General features: G+C 38.6%; 3 protein-coding genes across 6 annotated transcripts; 1 reads left to right on the top strand and 2 right to left on the bottom strand.

Moving 5' to 3' along the window:
- Positions 1–418: 418 nt before the first annotated feature.
- LOC111401841 (wall-associated receptor kinase 2-like) lies at positions 419–3,238 on the bottom strand. Its single transcript, XM_023029773.1, has 3 exons — positions 2,313–3,238; positions 1,932–2,057; positions 419–1,862 (listed from the first exon to the last, which is right to left on the bottom strand). Exons 1-3 carry the CDS (start codon positions 3,172–3,174, stop codon positions 805–807), a joined length of 2,046 nt encoding a protein of 681 aa, XP_022885541.1. The 5' UTR covers positions 3,175–3,238; the 3' UTR covers positions 419–804.
- A 2,532-nt stretch (positions 3,239–5,770) lies between these two features.
- Positions 5,771–16,635, bottom strand: LOC111401839 (2-succinylbenzoate--CoA ligase, chloroplastic/peroxisomal). Of its 4 annotated transcripts, none has more exons than XR_002704123.1 (12): positions 16,316–16,635; positions 15,641–15,713; positions 15,200–15,365; positions 15,012–15,110; positions 14,362–14,459; positions 13,959–14,152; positions 13,492–13,619; positions 12,877–13,247; positions 12,513–12,727; positions 12,268–12,429; positions 6,313–6,717; positions 5,771–6,177 (listed from the first exon to the last, which is right to left on the bottom strand). XR_002704123.1 is itself a non-coding variant. In XM_023029769.1 (11 exons), exons 1-10 carry the CDS (start codon positions 16,513–16,515, stop codon positions 12,303–12,305), a joined length of 1,671 nt encoding a protein of 556 aa, XP_022885537.1. In that variant the 5' UTR covers positions 16,516–16,635; the 3' UTR covers positions 5,771–6,717; positions 12,268–12,302. The 4 variants fall into 4 exon arrangements, 2 of the variants coding, with proteins under 2 accessions (XP_022885537.1, XP_022885538.1); XR_002704124.1 differs by having other exon boundaries at positions 6,340–6,717; XM_023029769.1 differs by having other exon boundaries at positions 5,771–6,717.
- On the top strand, positions 6,030–6,995 carry LOC111400547 (caffeoylshikimate esterase-like). The gene has a single exon (XM_023027952.1). It carries the CDS (start codon positions 6,030–6,032, stop codon positions 6,993–6,995), a length of 966 nt encoding a protein of 321 aa, XP_022883720.1.
- Positions 16,636–16,688: the final 53 nt, after the last annotated feature.

The following is a 16,688-nucleotide window of genomic DNA, read 5'->3' as shown; positions in this document are numbered from 1 at the left end:
TTATAAATTTTTTTTTTCAATTTAAAATTCTTTTCTCTTCAATTTTTTACTTACAAGTAACTTTTTACATTTTACAAATATTTTCTGTCTTATTATTAGTATTTTTATTTTTTAATAATTTCAAACAGAGACTTAGATTTGAGAATTTTTTTCTGTGTAATTTTACGTTATAAATTTTTTTTTCAATTTAAATTCTTCTCTTCAAATTTTTTACTTAAAAGTAACTTTTTGTAAAATATTTTATGTCTTATATTATCTTTATTTTTTAATTTTTTTAATATAAAATTGATTTTTTTCTTATATCCCTACTATATATTTCTATATAAGAGTGGTTGAGTAAGGAGTGGTGGAAGGTATGAAAATTGCGTGTTGCAGTATTTTCTTGCAGTATAATAAAATATATATCAAGGCAAATATATATCAAGGCAAACAACGTCGTTTTGCTCCTCCACTTGTACAAAACAAAACAAAAAAGATACAGTGGGACAAAATGGATTAAGTCATTGTTACTTTCTACAGTAACTTTACATTCTCCACATTCTCTTTTTTATATAGTAGGGATAAGAAATGCATTTAGTAATGACAAGAAGAACAGATCTTGGAATTTGATTACAAGACATTTCAACACATGTAGTTCAACGTGATATCTTCGTTTATATATGAAGGAAAATTCTAACTTCCAAATTCAAGTGGAGCTAGTTTGTCCCCTACGTCGTTTGATCGCCCTTTGCAGCAATTTCATCGGTGCAACAGTTGGAGCTTGAGCTTTTACTTATGGAATAGTAGTTGTCCTTAGAACTCTCTTCAAGAACCGACAACTCTCGTCCTCCTCAGCTGTTCTAGTTCCGATGCCACTTCTTTCATGCTTGGTCTGTTTCGCGCCTTAAGCTTTAGACATCTCTTGGCAAGCTTGGCAACTGCAACAATATCCTCTTTATGGCCTTCATTTGCCACTAGCTGCTCCAGAATCCCATACAAACGGTTCTCTTTCAGGGCATATCGGAAACAAAGTGCTAGACTTTCATTGCTGTTTTTGGAAGAGATGGCTTTAAGTCCTGTTAAGAGCTCAGCAAGAACTACCCCGAATGCATAAACATCGGTCCTGTCATTTAATTGCCCTGATCGGAAGTATTCGGGATCTAAGTAACCGAATGTGCCCCCTATGAGTGTCGTTAAGTGAGTCTTATCAATGGATACTGACCTCGATAGGCCAAAGTCAGAAACTACAGCCCTATAATTCTCATCCAACAATATGTTGTTCGACTTGATGTCTCTGTGGAAAATGGCTGTTGAAGCACATGAATGCAAGTAAGCAAGAGCTCCTGCAATTTCTGCAGCGATACGTAGACGGTTCTCCCAAGATAATGTCGAGACCTTAGGCTCATCATGAAGATGGTGAGAGAGGGTGCCATTGGGCACATATTCATATACTAACAATGGAACTGCAGCCTCCAAACAGCAGCCTAACAATTTCACTATATGTCTATGGTTTATATGAGACAGAATAAAAACTTCATTTATGAATTGACCTACTTGACCCTCATCAATTATATTGGACCTTTTTACAGCCACTATGCTCCCATCTGACAGCATTCCTTTGTAGACAGTACCATGCCCTCCTTTGCCAATAATACGACTTTTGTTGAATTTGTCTGTTGCCTTCTCCAACTCTTCGATCAAGAAGAGCTTTGTTTCGGGAAACGCATTTGCCGTATTCAAAGAGATCTTTTGTTGAAGTAGTAAACCACCATTTCTCTTGAAGAGCTTCTGCTTAATTTTCCTTTTATTCATTTTCTTAATTTCACGGAAGAGAAAGAGACTAATAGCTGCCAGAATTAGAAGGCCAGCAGCCAGGCCAACTCCTGTTTGTGTAACTCGCATTAGCATAATTCTAAGAACGAATTAAGACGAAAAGTGGAAAAGGTATATACCTAAGGGGACGATCAATGCCAATATTTGTCCTGGACTACGTTGGCAATAGTAGCTTCCCGGTGTGTTCACGCAGAGGCCTCTCTCTTGGCAGTCATTGCGTCTGGGGTCTACACACTCATTAATATCTGCAAAATTGAAAATAAACGATTATGTTGTCATGAGACAGAGAACTGAGAGAAGTGATTTGTTCTATTTACTTGTGACATATGATTTAAGCTTTTCGAGCTCGCTTCCATTAAGTTCAACCTACCTATTCACCATTTTTATGATCCATTCTAATGGTAGAAGTCAAATTTACGGTAAAGCTTGGGCATATGGATTGACTTGTATAAAGTTCCTTTCTCTGCTACAGCTGATAAAAATCTTGGAAGAAATATTACCTTGGCATCCCTTGGGAAGGTAAGGATTTCCTTGGTATCCTGGATTGCATATGCATCTGTATTCCCCACCTCCGCCATTGTCATAACAATTACTATTCGGGCCACAGCGATAGTCAGTTGTTTTCTTGGCATTGCTGCAAGTGGTGTTTCCAATTGTCCAGTTAAAGACTACAGGGACAACATTTCTTTTACTACAAGCGGATAAATTCTGGTAGTGGTCAATTGGCACATCCTTGGCTACAAAAAAGAAAAGACCACATGGATCCGATGGCCAGGAGTCTTTCACGGTATTTATTCTATTAACCCACAAATTAAAAATTGAGAAATCTTTTGGTAAACTTGACTGGCAGCAACCGAAGCCCGAGCAAGATGAAGTGGATCTGACTACGTCAGCACGGTTGCAGAGAGATCCACATCCTGTGAGGAACTCTTTAGTTGTATTATGAACAATGTAGGCATACAAATCGCATCCCATTACAACAAACTTATTTTTCGTGTGGGAGAAACTGAAACGTCTAAAATCAATTTGAGGAGTAGGCTGTTTTCTCATAGTTTCTCCCGATGATCTATTGAAAGTCATACTTAGAACTGGGAAATTGGAAACCCGTACATGGTGATGTGATATGGAGATGTCCTGTAACTCCATTTTGAAGGCAACTAGAGAGGCTGAACCATCGTCGCATTTGACTTCAAATTGCCGATCGAAATAGCAACCCTTGTTTATACCGAATGGATAAGGAATTTGCCTGTCTCCACATTTTTCTTGGCAGCCATCCAGTGCCAAGGAGGCTGCCGCCGTTTCTTGTAATTGGAAGAGTATTATTAGATGAAGCACCAGCAGCAGTCTTCTCTCAGGTACCATTTTTAGAAATGTTGGTGCAGTGCAAGTTTTCGCTATATTATATATTATATATTGGTGGCTATAAAAATACTTACTGAGGCCATCATGTTACATGTATATTGAAGTCAACTATTTGGTCGTCGGTAATGGACGACCACCTTTTTATGGATGCAATCAAAGACGAAGTTGGCTTCTTCAGGAGACGTTAACACGTGAAGGGTCCAAGAAATAGACTCTTTTTTTCGTGGAAATAATTGAAACGTTATAAACGTTGGATTTTTTGGAAAAATTATTATTTTCTTAATTGCACCTTTTTTAATTGGAAAAATATTGTTTCCTCCCTTCCACATTATTTTTTATCTTTATGGTATTTTTAGGATTTGGCATGTACCCCTATAAATATTAGATTTACTGAAATATAGAATAATTGTGTGGGTACAATTATTGTATTTGTTTTCTTCATATTCATTAATTAAATAAAATACTTCTTTGCCTTTAATAATTTTTTTTATCGTATTTATGTTACCTCTATCCATTTTATTTCCCAACAATAAATTTTTAGAAAAGCATAGACATAAATGTTTTTTTTTTCTTTTTTTTTTCAGGGGAAGGAATTTCTTGATCTAAATGGGGAGGCTACTAATGGATTGACTGATCACGTTCTATGAATTTCTGAGATAGTGCAAATCGTATTTTCTCAACAATTGTTTGGTAAGAGAAAAATAGATAGGACGAAAGGATATATTATTTTCTCTCTCGAATTTTATAAACCAAATGTAGGAAAATTAGATATCATTTCGAAGACCTCAAAACAGACATTCTAATGCACTAACGAGAAAGAGCAAACTGGCCCTTCGGGACATAATCCAGTGATACAAATGATAAGAGTGAAGTAGTCTCAGTCTTACTGACTGCCGCAGTGTGAGGATTCGATTCTTGAGATATGAAACTGAATTCTTTGTGGTTACCAGTGTACGAGCAAACTCTTGTTCCCTGATTTGTTGGGGCACATTTCGCGATTTAACTCCCTCACGATACTTCAAGGACGAGACTGTGAAGGCCTTCAAGGTTGAAGTTCAACCTTTGTAAACACGCGGTTCTCAAGAATGCCATAAAGTAGGTCCTAAAAGAGGACGCCAACTTTCAATTTATGACTTCTTTGGTTTATGACCCTAATTCTCAAATTTGATAGATTTGGTTCTCATAAATTCTCAATTTTCAATTTTCCAAGTCCTTTAGTTTTTTGTTTATCATAATCTTTTATGTTTTTCTTATCATAAAGCAATTACATACGCTTAAAAGCACGATAAATTAACCTTTTTTTCATTTGGTAATTTTAATTGACACAACTATGATGACATATTTAGTACTTCTAATTAAAGGTTTAGGACCCAAATCCAATATGTACATTCTCCAGAGGTTGGAGAATTAGGTACATACAGTTTACTTAATTAAAATTAAGGGCACGTTGATCTGTTTGCTAGAAAATGACTAATTGCGCACCAAAACACAAAGGTTCAGGACTTCCATGCCAAGAAATAAACTGAGGACCATTTTCACACTGAAGGCGAAAGTCAAAGACCATTTCCTCCAAATTCCCATGAAAATTACCACTCTGAAAGGTCCGTACATTTACAGATACACGTGAACTTTATCGTACCGTACAATAGTTACTGTAGCCAAAATATAAAGGTCAAGCTTCAACTGCTTTCAAATTGTATTTTTGCCATTTACTTCATAAAACCAGTATCTATTAAATGTTGGGAGGAATTGTAATAAAATTAGTACCCCATCACAAGCTAAAGTTGTTGCATCATAATTGTGGTGGATATGGTTATAGAGTTCACACATACGACTTGATGGATAATCTCCATAATTCTCGATACGTAAACACAATTCGATTCAAACATAACTCTTGTTTGAGCCCCATTCTTTTTGAAAAATTCATTTTTCAACAGTATTTTGACATCATTTCAACTACACATTATTCAATAAAATAATATAACACACAAATCTAAAACTTTTCCTTATTTTTTAACCACACATTTTCCATCAATACACTATTCAAAAAATTAATTCTTCCCCAAAAAATGGGGCTCAAACAAGGGCATAATATTATCACACGAGACCTCGGATAACTATAAAAGACTCTTATAAACACTACGCTAAATAATTGTTGAGAGCTGCTTCACGTACAGGGTACTTGTACTTGTACCAAATACTCAGAGCAGTGGGGATGAGTTGGGTTTTTGGTAGTTTTTTATACATGTGGGTCTAGTGTGAGTGTTGGTAACTACCTTGTTAACCCAGCAAAATTCATGAGTTATGCTATACTTACAAAGATGGGTTACAAAATTGATTGACAAAATAGCATCACACCATTCATTTTAAAAACAGATTTTTAAATCATTTCAAATCAATGGCCTAAATTTTGCCAACACCCTCTGTAATCTAAATTTTGTAACCCAACTTTGTACAATTAGCTTTATTGAAAATTCATAATTGTCGTCAATACTACAAGTGCACTTTGATATTCTTGAAATTGTTTTTTAAGATCACTGACAGTTGGCAGATCGTGACTACAACTGTAATAATTACTTAATTCTAGCTTATAATCTCGTTGAAACAACTCTTTTCCTCATTATTAGAAAAAAGACACTTTTGTTAAATGAAATTATCCACAACTTAAAATGATAGGAATTTGAGGCATCTCCAATTCCATTTATTATACAGCAGGACGACGGTTGGGAACATAAGTCGCCAGCTGATCATCAAGGACAATATTCATAGGATGATTTATGATCATATAACCTTGTAAATGGACACAAAGAAGCCAGGCTGAAGAGTTTCTGCATAGTTCAAGCTTGATGAGAAAAATGGCTCACCCAATTTATGAAGCTAATGAGAATAGCCCTTACGGAAACCTCAGCCGCTACGAGGTTTACAAAAAACACAGAATACTCCATCGAGAGAGCTATATGACGAATGAGCAGAATGTGAAAATCTTCACCCAATCTTGGCAGCCTGCAGATTCAACTTATAAATTTAAAGGGCTTATAGGCATGATTCATGGCTATACATCAGAAAGTAGCTGGCTCTTTGAACTAAATGCAGTTGCAATGGCTAAATCTGGATTCTTTGTTTGTGCTCTTGACTTACAAGGTCATGGCTTCTCTGAAGGCTCACCTGATCACATCCCTGATATTCAGCCGTTGATTTGTGATTGCATTAGTTATTTCAACTCTGCTCGAGCTGATCATCCAAATCTTCCACCGTTCCTTTATGGTGAATCTCTAGGCGCTGCACTTGCAGTACTTGTATGCCTAAAGCAAAGGACTGCATGGAAAGGTTTGGTACTGAGTGGAGCAATGTGTGAAATTTCAAAGAAGTTCAGACCTGTGTGGCCAATCGAGAAGCTACTCCCGACTGCTGCTTTCATTGCACCGTCTTGGAGGATTGTGATTACCCAACCTCCGGCAAGTAGGTCATACAAGGAGGAATGGAAGAGAGAGCTGATAGAGAGAAGCCCTAATCGCCAGACGTGTGGGAAGCCAACAGCAGCATCTGCATTACAGCTTCTGAGAGTTTGTGAATATGTAAAGAAGAATTGCCATGATCTAGAAGTACCTATGCTGATTGTGCATGGTGGTGAGGACATGATATGCGACCCCGAGGGCGCAAAATTTCTGTATCAATCGTCAACTAGCAAGGATAAGACACTGAAGATTTTCACAGGCATGTGGCACCAGTTGATTGTGGAACCAAATGAAAGTGCAGAAGAAGTATTCAACAATATATTGTCATGGATAGAAACGAGAGCTGATTTATCCAGCACCAATTAGATTACGCTTCTTCACTCTTAAGACTAGCACGAGTTATTAATTTATCATGTATGAATGTTCACATTTTGTTTAGCCAGCTAGTCAATTATTATCTTCTGTAATCAACTGCTAGAACATATTTAACCATCTGATTTAGTGTTAATGCGGGTATTGCTTCTTCCCAATTTCTAAAGGTTGTATAAACTCCAAGATAACACTAATTTTCTTCTATGACGGGTAATTTCTGATAGAGCACAGATTTAGCACACACTTATGGAAAGATTTACGAGCACATATTTAGCACACAGATTTACTGCTTGTAATACTCCTCCCATTTTGAGTGATTCATTTTCCTTTTGTACAGCCTAAATTATTGGGATTATATGGGTTGCTGCTGTATAAATATTGATACCAATCAATGGTTAATATACTGAAAATTTCCACCAAACTGTTTATGGTATCAGAGCCTCTCTGTCAACTGAACAGAGTCTGATCCCTCTTCAAAACCCAGCCGTGCCATCTACAATGGAAAAATCCCCGGAGTCCTCTGCAACACCAATAACTTCAGCAACTGATTCTGGACCAGTGATTGCATCAACTCCTATGAACACCACGGCTCAAAACAACTCTTTTCCCCATCAATGGAAATCTCATAGCTCTTAATGCCTCGTCTCAGATTCCATTTAAACTTGCAAAAAATGGCGGAAATTATGCATCTTGGAAGTCCCAAATGACCAACCTCCTCTTCGGTTATGGACTTCTTGGTTTTGTTGATGGAACTCATCCGCGTCCATCGAAAAACGACCCTGGATATCTCCTTTGGACTCGTCAAGATCGTCTTGTGCTCCTTGGCACTCAAGCTACTGTTAATAGCGCAATCTGCCCGACGATAAACAATTGCATCACATCTGCAAATGCCTGGAACAAGTTAGAAACCAGTTACGCTAATCGTTCAACTACCCGTATGCTTTCTATTATGTCCTCTCTTATGTCAAACAAGAAGGAAGGGAAATCTGTGGCAGCTTATATGAGCAAAGTTAAAAGCCTTGTCGATGATCTAACTCTCGTTGGGCATCCCCTAAACGACGCTCAAATCATGTCCTATACTTTAAATGGTTTGGGCAATGAGTTCAAAGAACTTACAGCAGTAGTTCGTGTCCGTGACACCCCCATAACTTTTGAAGACCTCTATGATAAACTACTTGATGAAGAATTGATAAGCAATCATGGAGAGCCGAAGGAAGAAGAAATTCAAGTTACAGCACAACTTACTCAAAGGAGGTCCAATTTTAGAGGTCGTGGTAATAGAGGAGGCCATCGAGGTGGCTACAATAACACCGCATATCGCCACGACAACAACACCAATGGGCAAAACTCTCTGTTCAATCACCTGCAATTCAATCGGCAGCAGTCGAGGCCCTCCTACAGCAGAGGTATAAACCATTCCAACTCTCCATCATACTGCCCTCCATGGAATTCATATCAGCATCAAGGAAATCAAAGCCAACCTCACATTATTTGTCAACTATGTGACAAGTCTGGACATAGTGCAAAGTCCTGTAAACCTGGTGGACTGCCACCTTCCTATATCTCTCGACCTCAAGCAAATATGGCTGAAGGACTATCAAACAACACCAACAACAATTGGGTACTTGATTCAGGCGCTACGCACCATGTCACTTCAGATCTACAGAACCTTTCCTTGCACTCAGATTATGTTGGTAACGAGGATATTATAGTCGGTAATGGTAAAGGAATCTCTCTCTCTCATGTTGGTTCATCTTCGATTGATTCCCCTATTGCCTCATTTACATTCGATAATGTTTTGTGTGCACCCATAATAACAAAGAACCTTATATCTGTTTCCCAATTTTGCAAACAAAATAACACATCTATTGAATTTTTTCCTGATTATTTTCTTGTGAAGGACTTGAATACGGGGGCATCCTTGGCGAAAGGCCGGAGTAAGCACACCTTATATGAGTGGCCATCCGCAATCCCACCTATCAAGCAATCGCCAATCACTCCTTCTGTCTCAGTCACCCTCCCGTCTCAAGTATGGCATCAACGGCTTGGTCATCCCTCTCCTCCAATCCAAAAGAGAATACTCGCTAGCAATAAAATTCCCTTGTCAAATTCATCTACAAATAAAGTGTGTGACTCTTGTCTCTGCAACAAAAGTCGTAAACTATCTTTTAAAAATTCTTCTATTAGTTGTACTACACCATTTCAAGTTATCTATTCGGATGTTTAGGGCCCTGTGCCAGTGACTTCATTTGGAAATTTTCGATATTATGTTATCTTCGTTGATTACTTTACTAAGTACACGTGGTTGTATCCTCTTAAACTTAAATATGATGTCGTTACTGTTTTTGAGAAATTTCGAAAACTCATTGAAAATTTTTTCCATACTAAACTCAAAACCGTTTACACAGATGGTGGTGGTGAGTATAAAGCTCTTTCTCACCTTCTAGCCCAACATGGCATTCAACACCTCACATCACCGCCTTATACACCAGAACATGTTGGCTCAGCTGAACGCAAACATCGTCATATTGTGGAAACTGGTCTCACACTTCTTCACAACGCTGCCATACCTCTACGTTTTTGGACCTATGCCTTCCAAACCGCCACCTATCTCATTAATCGCATGCCCACTCCTGTTCTCCACAATGACACACCATATCACATATTATTTGGTCACAAACCCAAATACACTTCCCTCTGAGTCTTTGGTTGCCTATGCTATCCTTGGCTTCGACCATTCAACACTCACAAACTCGAACCCCAATCTCGACCGTGTGTGTATCTTGGTTTTTCACTGTCTCATCATTCTTTTCTCTGTTTTGATACTCATTCCAATCGTCTCTTTATATCTAGACATGTTATCTTCTTTGAACACATCTTTCCCTACAAGACTACACCCTCTCCTGATATATGTCTCTCGTACCAAACTTTCTCCAAACTTCTATCGGCCTTTACTGGAAAACACCTGGATAAAGTTCAAGCACCCACTGTTGACTCTCTTGACTCTGTTGTCTGGTCTTCCTCCACACCATACTTAATCCATACTCCCTCTACTCAACCTCCATCTACCACTCAACAGGTTACTTCTTCGATTTCTCCCCAGGTTGCCTCTCAATGCGCTCCATCACTGGTAAACAGCTTACCCGAACCTATTAACACGGAATACTCTATACCACATCATGGCACCACCACTCCTGCCTCACCCACACCAGATCTCTCTACCACCCTAACCTCCACACCAAGTCAAGAAATCCACCAACCTGACCAACCAACAGCCCCTAATCCATCTCATTCCCACTCCCCAGTCAAACCATCTCGTGTAGTCACTCGTGCCGTCACTCGTGCCCAAAATACCATTCACACTTCATATGACTACCTCGCCTTCTCCCGCACACATGGAACCTACATCATTTACCCAAGCCAATAAGCACTCTTACTGGCATAACGCCATGAAAGAGGAGTTTATTGCTCTTCAAAAGAACAACACATGATCCCTTGTACCTCCATCCCCCACACAAAATGTTATCGGTTGTAAATGGGTCTATAGGATCAAAGAAAACCCGGATGGCTCTATAGCACATTACAAAGCCCGACTTGTGGCCAAGGGCTTCCATCAACGACCTGGCATTGACTTCAATGAGACCTTCAGCCCGGTTGTCAAACCGGCTACTATTCGCCTTGTTCTCACCATTGTTGTAATTAATGGTTGGATTCTGAACCAACTGGATGTTAACAATGCTTTCTTGCAGGGAACTCTAGCTGACTGTGTTTTCATGCAGCAACCTCCAGGCTTTGTTGACACTGAATATCCCTCTCATATCTGCAAACTACACAAAGCACTCTATGGTCTCCGACAAGCTCCCCGAGCATGGTATACTGAGCTTCGGTCCTTTCTCCTAGCCTATGGCTTTCTCAACTCCAAATGTGATGCCTCTCTCTTCATCTTTAGATCAGGAACCCACATCATGTATCTACTTGTGTATGTGGATGATATTATCCTCACTGGGAATGATCAGTCCACTCTTCATACATTTACTGCTCAGCTTTCCACTCGATTCTCTCTCAAGAATCTTGGCAAACTCAACTATTTCTTGGGAGTTGAATCCACACGGACTCCCAATGGCCTGTTCTTATCTCAGAGAAAGTATATTTTAGATCTTCTTCAGCGAAACAATATGCATGAGGCAAAGGAATTTAGTACACCATTGTCTCCTTCCGAGACCCTCAAACTTAATGATGGTTCCCCTAGTCATGATCCAACTCAGTATCATCAAGTGATTGGATCACTTCAATATTTGTCCCTTACAAGACCGGATGTCAGTTATGTCGTTAATAAGCTATCTCAATTCATGCATCGACCAACCTCTACTCATTGGCTTGCTGCTAAAAGAGTTCTCCGTTATCTTAAAGGCACTTCTCACCATGGTCTCTTCATATCTGCTCATTCTCCCCTTGCTCTTCATGCATTTGCAGATGCCGATTGGGCTGGAGACGCTGATACACGACACTCCACATCAGCTTATGTTGTCTTTCTTGGCTCTAATCCCATTAGCTGGAGCTCTAAGAAACAATCCACCATTGCCCGATCTTCTACCAAAGCCGAATATCGTGCCGTTGCTGCTGCCACCACTGAAGTGAATTGGATTACCAATCTTCTCCGTGAACTAGCAGTACCAATTCACTCTTCTCCAACGATTTATTGTGACAATGTTGGAGCCACTTACTTATGCTCCAATCCTGTCTTCCATTCTCGTATGAAGCACATTGCCATCGACTTTCACTTTGTCCGTGATCAAGTCTCTCGTAAGTTGCTTCGCATTTCCCATGTTCACACAGCAGACCAACTTGCTGACACCCTTACCAAACCACTGGCTCGGACACAGTTCCTTCTTCATCGTTCCAAGCTTAGTGTCCTTCCCGGACCCTCACGCGTGCAGGGGCATGATAGAGCACAGATTTAGCACACACTTATGGAAAGATTTACGAGCACATATTTAGCACACAGATTTACTGCTTGTAATACTCCTCCCATTTTGAGTGATTCATTTTCCTTTTGTACAACCTAAATTACTGGGATTATATGGGTTGCTGCTGTATAAATATTGATACCAATCAATGGTTAATATACTGAAAATTTCCACCAAACTGTTTAATTTCAGTATCATTTATTCACCAATGACTCAAATTCAATCTACATAAAGAAAGCTCACAGATGTTTAGATAAATATTCAGAGGGGACGGAGGAGATGCAAAAAAATTGAATTACTTTGATGCAGCCAATTATGTAAATATTTGATGGAATCATAGTTTGCTGGAGAAAATCGTCTGAGATATAATTTCTTCTCTAACTAGGTCTCTTCTCAGTTTCCCAGTCGTCGTCGTTGGAAATGTATTCCTCCATAATAAAATCTTTTTGGGAATTTTAAACCTGCATAAATAAATAAAAATAATTGAAAAGAATATGTGTTTAAACCCGGGTGGGAAGAGATGCTAATAAATGAACAGAAATACCCTGTCAAATTCTTCTCCCTGCAAAAGTCCCTAAGGATCTCACTGGATAAAGAGTTAACTGTGTCTTTTTCAGAGTGATCAAAACTTAAATCAGACCATTGCCAACTGTCTTTTAGTTTAATACAGGCAACTACCATCTCTGTCAACCGAGGATCTGGAACTCCAACAACAACAATGCCCGAGATCCCTGGATGTTGGGCAAGGATTGCCTCTACCTATGTCACCGAAAAAAGTAGACAATGACACATACTATGATGTTCTTTAGTGATGCCGACTTTAAACAAAACAAAAAAATCCAACCAGCACCATATTTTTCTACATCCCCGTGGGAAAATGAAAATAAAGTTCGATTTGGCATGCTTACCTCATCAGGGTATATATTCTCCCCTCCACTCTTGATTCGATCCTTAGCACGCCCAATAAGCCAGAGGTTGCCACAATCATCTGTCTGTCCCATGTCTCCTGTATCAAGCCAACCTGGATCGGAACTCTTAGATGGAATTTCATCCCAGTATCGGAGCATTACATGGGGACCTCTTGTCAATATTCTCCCAACATTCAAGGAATCCTCAACTCTTACTCTTACTTCAATATGTGGTGCAGGCTTACCGACACAGACACCCCCAGGACAGCTTAAGTTGGATTTTTTGGCATCAAATAATTGGTGGTAATGGTTATCTTTTGTTGGATTGTAAAGGGTCATGAAGGTTAGAGAAGAACATGCCTCTGTCATCCCTTCAGAAAATCAAAGAATAGAAAACTGAGTCAGAAGGAGAATGGGTGTAAATTGCTTCCTACAAGGAAGAAAGCTAATAATGTTAAGAAAACTTATTCTAATGGGCCATTGAATTATATTTGATGGGGCAATACAAATTCATTGGGAATTCCACTTATTCTTGACTTTCCATGTATGCTTCCAACTTCACAGATACATTTGAAATAAACTACCTAAATTTTGAAGATAGATCATCAAACACACCATAAGCTGAAAGAAGTTTGGCTTTTGGGAAGATTTTGGTAGCATCTTCAATGAGATTCGTTGACAAAGAACCACTTCCATTCAGAATCTTCATCACAGTCTCTAGCTGTTCAGATGTTTCCTTCATCCTGTCAAAGTGTCGTTTAGAAATATACATAAGCAGTACATAAATACACACACAATTGCAAAACTCAAATTAGAATGGGTGAATTAAATGGCCAAGGATCCAACCATTAACTCAAAAGTCTCGAGATCAAAGTCCCTCCCAACTTTTTCTATTTTTGCCAATAGCCAAAAGGGAAATAACTAACTAGAAAATAAAAAGAGACAAGATAGTTCTATCTTCTACTAACTCATCAAGGCACTGACTTGGAAGGAGAGTAATTTCAAATATAAGGATGTGCAAACATTATACAACAAAAATATTGCTTATTTCCAAAATTTTGAGAACATAGAGCTGTTTTTACCTATCAAAGGAGATTAAATCAGCCATTATTGTGGGAACAGTGATAAAGGAAGTCACATGATGTTTCTGAATGGATTCAATTGCTAATTTAGCTTCAAACTTGGGTATTATAACTTGACAACCTCCAGCCATTAACATGGCCATGGCTGATGATATTCCACCAATGTGATACAATGGAACAGTGTGCAAATAGACCTGCAAAAGTTAACGCAGAATTTAATAAACAAATTTCAGCATGATCAAAGTAGTATCCATCATGGAAATACAGTTCTTTTGATATACAGATGTATTCCTGGGCTGCCTTTTATGCATTTGAATGTTAATTATAAAATCATCTTGGCCATTCTTTTGAAGTTTCAACATGAAGAACGAGAATAAAGAAAACTTCTCAAGGAAGACCGTACATCACGCTCATCATAGTGAACAGTTGCAATTTTTGCTAGGGACTGTACAACTAAAGCCAAATGGCTTATGGTAGCTCCCCTTGGCCTTCCCGTGGTACCTATGGACATCATGAAAAAGGAAATTATCAGTTAAATAGTAATGAAAACATGTGGTATTACAAATGGGTAAAGTAACTAGTTTCAGCTTGAGGAGGATCTTCGCCTTTGACACTTTCAAACCCCCAATCCCATTAAGGCACTTAAATTAGAAGAGAATTAAGCAACTGATTCAAGATGATTTTTTCTTAAGAAAAATATGCTTCGGGTCATATAATACAGCAGAATTACAAATCCATACCACATTAATTATGGATATAAAATTGTGAAATGCTCACCACGAAAACAGACTATTTCAAGGTGATAATCTTTTAGCTGAAAAACATTCTTTACAAACTTTGAAGTTCATAAAAATTGCTGCAATTACGTCCCTGTCATGGATGATTTCTGTTTTACTGATCTATCCACAAAAATCTATTGCTAATGTGTTATTTCAGAAGCTATCAGGATTTTGACATTCCCTTCTTTCAGATTTCAATTTGAAGCACAAAACAAAGCCAAAGTAACAGTAGAAGGTGAAAAAAATAAAATGAATGAGGATTAGCAACTTGTACCTGAGGTAAAGCATATAATTGCAGCTCTCTCAGGTGCCCACTTATAGTCGTTATTTACCGAACTTCCAGTAGGCTTCTTAAGTAACTCAGTAGTTAAATCTGCACTTTTAACCCAGCTATATAAACATGTAAATGTCCTCATAATATTTTTACTCACCATTCATCAAAATTTGAACATGAATACCCACCAGCCCCAGTGTAGTTGGGTTTAACAGGTGTATCCATTGGGATATGCCATTGCAGAGATGGTACTAAGTCAATGTGGAATGCAGAATGCCAGCAACCAGGGCTCAAGTCAGTGACAAGTAAGACTGGCTGCACAACCTCCATTGCCAATTTTGCCTCTTCTAAGCTCTACAAACTGATAAATATTAGTAGCGATCAGATAAACTACTGTCAGTTAGACAAATTATTAGTGAATAAAACACATCCTGAGAGCTATCTTCAGGCAAGGAATTGGGATTTCAGAATCCGAATAAAAAATGATCCTATTGAGTGCAATTTTCAAGAAGTTCTGATTTCAATTCCCCAATTCAATGCTTAAGTACATAGTGTGTGTTCCTTAAAAGCAAAAAGCAGTGATAATTGGCAATGAAAGCAGGGCTAATATTAAGTGATCGGTTGCTCACCCAACGATAGTTGAGAGGAGCAGCAATTCCACCTACATAAGCAATAGCAAGCAGCCACTCCAGATACAAATCACTGAAACAAAATCCTATCAGCCTTAATAATATCGGGTAAATGGAAGATGACTTTCAACTAAAACATGTTTTGAGTGTTTTTTCCGCTCCTTGTGATTGGCTTATGACCTCCAGACGGGATAGGAGATCGGTGAACAATTAAAAAGTATCTGACTTTAGACGGATCCAGAGTAACAAGAATGATGCAAATCAGCAGCAATGGCTTCAACACAAGTGAGCAGCAACAACAACAATAACAAGCTAAACCTTAACATCTTCTTTCCTTTTAATCCATTTCCATTACATATAACTCCAAATTGAAGTAATAATGCATGCAGTGTTGCCAATAAATTCAAAAGCACAAACACAACATGCCAAAACTCATTTACTGAATAGGGTTTTATTCTGGCGCGTAAACAATAGTTGCACAGTTTAAAAATGCAATCTCATAATATAAGCTGTTAGAATATGATCATTAATCAAATTCGTCTCCACATTTAGGAAGGAATCTTGTTAACAGTTACATCATTTTTTGTCTTCAAGACTTCAACACGATTCCTCAGGTACATTTGAGATTCGTTTTTTCACCAAAAATGCTACTAGTTAGTAAAGGAGGAGGAGGACCTGTTGAGAGCAGAGATAGAGACGACGTCACCGGGCTTGAGGCCGAGTTGAAGGAGCCCACGGGCCAGGCTCAAAACTCCATCCACAAACTGCATGCCCGTTTTCTGCCGGTCTCCCATTATTATCGCCGTTGAGTTTCGCCGGAGCTTCGACAGGCGACTCAAGCACTGGCAAACGTGGGCCTCTGAGCAATTAGCCATGAATTGGAGGGCAAGCACTCTCACCAGACAAACAGGGAGATAACGTGAGCTGACTGTGTAGCGGGATTCGATTAGTTCTTATCCATGAGAAACTGACAATTTTTTTAGGATATATAAAAAATATTAATAATAATTGATACGTGATAAATCCCGATGAATAAAATAAGAGTAAT

Source organism: Olea europaea, chromosome 10, assembly GCF_002742605.1.
Source record: "Olea europaea var. sylvestris chromosome 10, O_europaea_v1, whole genome shotgun sequence".
Taxonomy (NCBI): domain Eukaryota; kingdom Viridiplantae; phylum Streptophyta; class Magnoliopsida; order Lamiales; family Oleaceae; genus Olea; species Olea europaea.
The sequence above is the reverse complement of the archived record's forward strand: the minus strand, read 5'-3'. Positions and strand labels throughout refer to the sequence as shown.

Excerpts from the sequence above, each read along its gene's own strand:
- LOC111401841 (XM_023029773.1), bottom strand. The coding sequence starts at position 3,174 with ATGGTACCTGAGAGAAGACTGCTGCTGGTGCTTCATCTAATAATACTC. Across the intron at positions 2,058-2,312 it reads CCTTCCCAAGGGATGCCAAG|ATATTAATGAGTGTGTAGAC; the intron begins GTAATATTTCTT and ends TCAATTTTGCAG. Across the intron at positions 1,863-1,931 it reads GGCATTGATCGTCCCCTTAG|GAGTTGGCCTGGCTGCTGGC; the intron begins GTATATACCTTT and ends TTACACAAACAG.
- LOC111401839 (XM_023029769.1), bottom strand. The coding sequence starts at position 16,515 with ATGGCTAATTGCTCAGAGGCCCACGTTTGCCAGTGCTTGAGTCGCCTG. Across the intron at positions 15,111-15,199 it reads ACCCAACTACACTGGGGCTG|ATTTAACTACTGAGTTACTT; the intron begins GTGGGTATTCAT and ends TTAAAAGTGCAG. Across the intron at positions 12,728-12,876 it reads AGAATATATACCCTGATGAG|GTAGAGGCAATCCTTGCCCA; the intron begins GTAAGCATGCCA and ends TCGGTGACATAG.
- LOC111400547 (XM_023027952.1), top strand. The coding sequence starts at position 6,030 with ATGGCTCACCCAATTTATGAAGCTAATGAGAATAGCCCTTACGGAAAC.